The following is a 3,927-nucleotide window of genomic DNA, read 5'->3' as shown; positions in this document are numbered from 1 at the left end:
TGAACCCGGGAGGCAGAGCTTGCAGTGAGCTGAGATCCGGCCACTGCACTCCAGCCTGGGTGACAGAGCGAGACTCCGTCTTAAAAAAAATAAAAAGCTGCCCTGGGTCCTATGAGGGAGGGGACTGGGAATTGAGGTGTTTCAAGCCCCCCAGGTGATTCTTAAGGTTACACAAGCTTGGAAGACACTTTATTAAGGAAAATCTTCTGGCCGTTTTGTCTGCTCAAGCCTCAGTGTCTGTTCATGGAGTGGCCACCAAGAGTCTGGGGCGGACTGATCATCAGTGCTTACAGGCTTGGAAACTGAATTTAGTGCTGCCGCCCAGAGCTCATTAGACTTGAGCAGATTTAGACGGAAGGACGACTGATTTATAAACAAGGGGATGATGTGTGACCAAAGATGCCGGTTTCTTTTTTTTTTTTTTTTCTTTTTTTTTTTTTGAGAGGGAGTCTCATTCTGTTACCAAGCTGGAGTACAGTGGCGCAGTCTCGGCTCACTGCAAACTCCACCTCCCAGGTTCAAGCGATTCTCCTGTCTCAGCCTCCCGAGTAGCTGGAACTAACTACAGGCACACGCCACCACGCCTGGCTAATTTTTGTATTTTTAGTAGAGACGGGGTTTCACCATGTTGGCCAGGATAGTCTCCATCACTTGACCTTGTGATCCACCTGCCTTGGCCTCCCAAAGTTCTGGGATTACAGGCGTGAGCCACTGCGCCTGGCTTACCAGTCCAGTTTCTTAATATGTAGTGACCAGATTAGTTATGGATGTCGGCTAACCAGGGTTCTCTAATCTTAGCTTGGATCAAGTTGCAGATGTTCCCTGATTTATGATGGAGTTACGGCCCAATAAGCCAATATTTTGACTCATTAAGTCAAAAATAACGACCTGTTGACTGGGCACGGTGGCTCACACCTGTAATCCCAGCACACTGGGAGGCCGAGGCGGGTGGATCACCTGAGGGCAGGAATTCCAGACCAGTCTGGCCAACATGGTGAAACCCCATCTCTACTAAAAATACAAAAAATTAACCAGACATGGTGGCGGATGCCTGTAGTCCCAGCTACTCGGGAAGCTGGGGCAGGAGAATCCCTTGAACCCAGGAGGCAGAGGTTGCAGTGAGCTGAGATCACGCCACTGCACTCCAGCCTGGGCAACAAGAGTGAAACTCCATCAAAAAAAAAAAAAAATCGACCTGTCCAGGCTCAGGTGATCCTTCCTCCTCAGCCTCCCAAGTCGCTATGACTACAGGACGTGCCATCAAACCCGGCTAATTTTGTGTATTTTTTGTAGAGATGGGGGTTTTGCCTTGTTGCCCAGGCTGTTCTCGAACTCCTGGGGTGAAGCAATTTGCCTCCTCAGCCTCCCAAAGTGCTGAGGTGACAGGTGTGAGCCAGTGAGCCTGCCTGCTGTTATTTTAATGGCATAAACATCACCTCTAGAGCTTAGAAAGGAGAGAAAGAAACTTAGGCAATTGATGTTGAGCTCTTTATTAAAGAAACCAGCTGTTAGTTTACCCTTCATCACCTTGAATGAAGTGTGAATTTCGTTGTTAGTAAAATGAAATACCCCTTTTCCACCAGAAGGTGGGGCTGGACTCCCTTGGAAAGAAACTGCAGAGGCTCTTTTCGGGAACCGGTTTCCTGTGTTCGCTTTGCCTGTAGTTTCTGTCACTGGTACCCAGCTGTTGGTGTACATCAAAAATCACACGGCAGCTCCAAAAATATACTGATGCCTCCACCCAGAAATTCTGGTTCCATAGGTCTAGGGTGTCCTCTAGGTAAGTGATTCTCAAATTCTACTGCATTTTGGAATCATTGGGACACTTCGCACTCCAGGCCCGCGCTGAGGAAATCAGCATGCCGGCAGAGAAGCCAGCCAGCCGTGATTTGGGGATGAGCCGGGTGATTCCAGCGTGCAGTAGTTTGGGCACCACTGTCTTGGACTACTTAATTTGAGACCCTCCGTAGGTGATTCTGAGTCGCACCCCTCGGCCCCCATCCATTCTAGCTTGAGTGGGGTTGCACCTGCTGGCTTAGGAATGCAGACAGTCAGGTGCCTCTTTGGTTGTAGCTAAAGTTAGGGCGGCTGAGGGGAGTCGAGAAGTTACTGGGAAGATTCTGGCTAGGACCCTCCCTGCCGCTGTGTGGACAGAGGCCTAACCTGCTTTTTTTTTAACTGGGAGCTGGCCCAGGGATGCATAGACGTGACAGTAAGGTCTTAGCCAGGCAGAGAGGAAGTGACAAAGAACAGCTGAGAGCAGGTGCCATCCAGGACCTATTCTGTCTGTGTGTCTCTCCAGCTTTGTGACAACAAACTGTGCTCTGCAGTTTTCATCCCGTGGAATCCGACCCGGCCTGACCACCGTCCTAGCTCGGAACCTAGACAAGAACACCGTGGGCTACCTGCAGTGGCGATGGGGTATCCAGTCAGCCATGAACACTAGCATCGTCCGGGACACTAAAACCAGCCACTTCACTGTGGCCCTGCAGGTGAGCCAAGCAGCCATCGTCCCCTGCAGACAGAGCTCTGGGCGGACCCCTCCTCCCAAGCACTCAGTGCACCCCTTAAATCCTGCGTTCTGATCACCACTAAGTCTGAGCCCACGCAGGGCCCTGAGGGGCAGGCTCTCGGTGCTCACACTCGAGTGACCCTAGTGGAACCTTCCAGTATGAAATGCAGTTGCCTTCGAGGGCCTAGGGCAGCTATGTCAGATCATCCTAAAGCACAGCAACATCTTAATGTCTGGTGGGAGCAGCCCGTGGAATCGGGGGCGGGCACATGAAGCCCCACAGCAGAATCTTGCCCTCGGACACCCCTGTGGCCACGCCAGGGCTAGTGCATGAGAAGCCGCCCCACACGGGCCACTGCTCCTTGGCTCTCACCAGCCGCTGCCACCTAGGAGCACAGGCTCAGTGTCGCCAGAGCTTTTATTTCTTGTGAGAAGCTAGAACACTGGGTTTTCCGTGAAGTCTTCCAGTTTTTAACTACTGGCTGCTGATAAACCATCGTGTACTCGGTGTGGCTGCCAGACCGTGACCTTTGCCTTAAAGGCCTGTGTGCAGCAGATGCCCAGAGCTAATGGGAGGGCAGATACCCACCTCCCCACGGAGTCGCACGTCCCAGCCACGCATCCTTGCGCCTCTGTCTCCCCAGCTGGGAATCCCTCACTCCTTTGCACTGATCAGCTATCAGCACAAATTCCAAGATGACGATCAGACTCGCGTGAAAGGATCCCTCAAGTAAGTCCTGGCCTGGCTGGCGTGGAAGCACGCTGGCTGTGCATGCGGGTCTTCACGTGGAGCCAGTTGCTGTAAGATACCTGCTCATGTGAATATCTACGTGTGTGTGACGTTTTTAGAGAGCTTCCTATTTTGAGGCTGTGGGGGATTTACCATTACAGTCCCAGCCCTTGAGGAGCTTCGAGTGTCGTGGGAGAACTAGACCATGGGTGTCCCGACTTTCTTCTGTCATGAATCTGCTCCCTGGGGGTCGAGGAGGCTGGAGGGAGGGAAGGGACAGGTACCTGGCCTCTTCTCAAATGACAGCTGCCGCTGAAGTGATGAATGAGGGGGCACAGGCACAGACCGCGTTCTCTCCCTGCAGAGCAGGCTTCTTTGGGACGGTGGTGGAGTACGGAGCCGAGAGGAAGATCTCCAGGCACAGCGTTTTGGGTGCAGCTGTCAGCATTGGAGTTCCACAGGGCGTTTCTCTCAAAGTCAAGTAAGTTGAACTCAGGCCTTTCTGGTCAAGGAATGCCTGTCACCTTCACTCAACCAGGCTTTATCCAAGTTAAGGCTGAAATAGCCTTTGCATTGTAATTTTGTTCTTAAGGACACCGTTGCTTGGCTGGGTGCAGTGGCTCATGCCTGTAATCCTCGCACTTTAGGAGGCCAAGGCGGGCAGATCGCCTGAGGTCAGGAGTTC

The 3,927-nt window shown here is 52.3% G+C and overlaps 1 protein-coding gene across 2 annotated transcripts in view; it reads left to right on the top strand.

Annotated features, from left to right (window-relative positions):
- Positions 1–3,927, top strand: part of DNAJC11 (DnaJ (Hsp40) homolog, subfamily C, member 11) — a 54,274-nt gene that overhangs the window by 37,825 nt on the left and 12,522 nt on the right. For both annotated transcript variants that reach the window (XM_011981347.1, XM_011981356.1), the window contains 3 exons: positions 2,303–2,492; positions 3,157–3,242; positions 3,607–3,723. In XM_011981347.1, coding sequence (XP_011836737.1) covers positions 2,303–2,492; positions 3,157–3,242; positions 3,607–3,723 — 393 coding nt within the window. The remainder of the gene's footprint in view (positions 1–2,302; positions 2,493–3,156; positions 3,243–3,606; positions 3,724–3,927) is intronic.

Source organism: Mandrillus leucophaeus, unplaced genomic scaffold, assembly GCF_000951045.1.
Source record: "Mandrillus leucophaeus isolate KB7577 unplaced genomic scaffold, Mleu.le_1.0 Scaffold105, whole genome shotgun sequence".
NCBI lineage: Eukaryota > Metazoa > Chordata > Mammalia > Primates > Cercopithecidae > Mandrillus > Mandrillus leucophaeus.
Note: the sequence above shows the minus strand (reverse complement) of the source record. Positions and strands in the feature narration are given on the sequence as shown.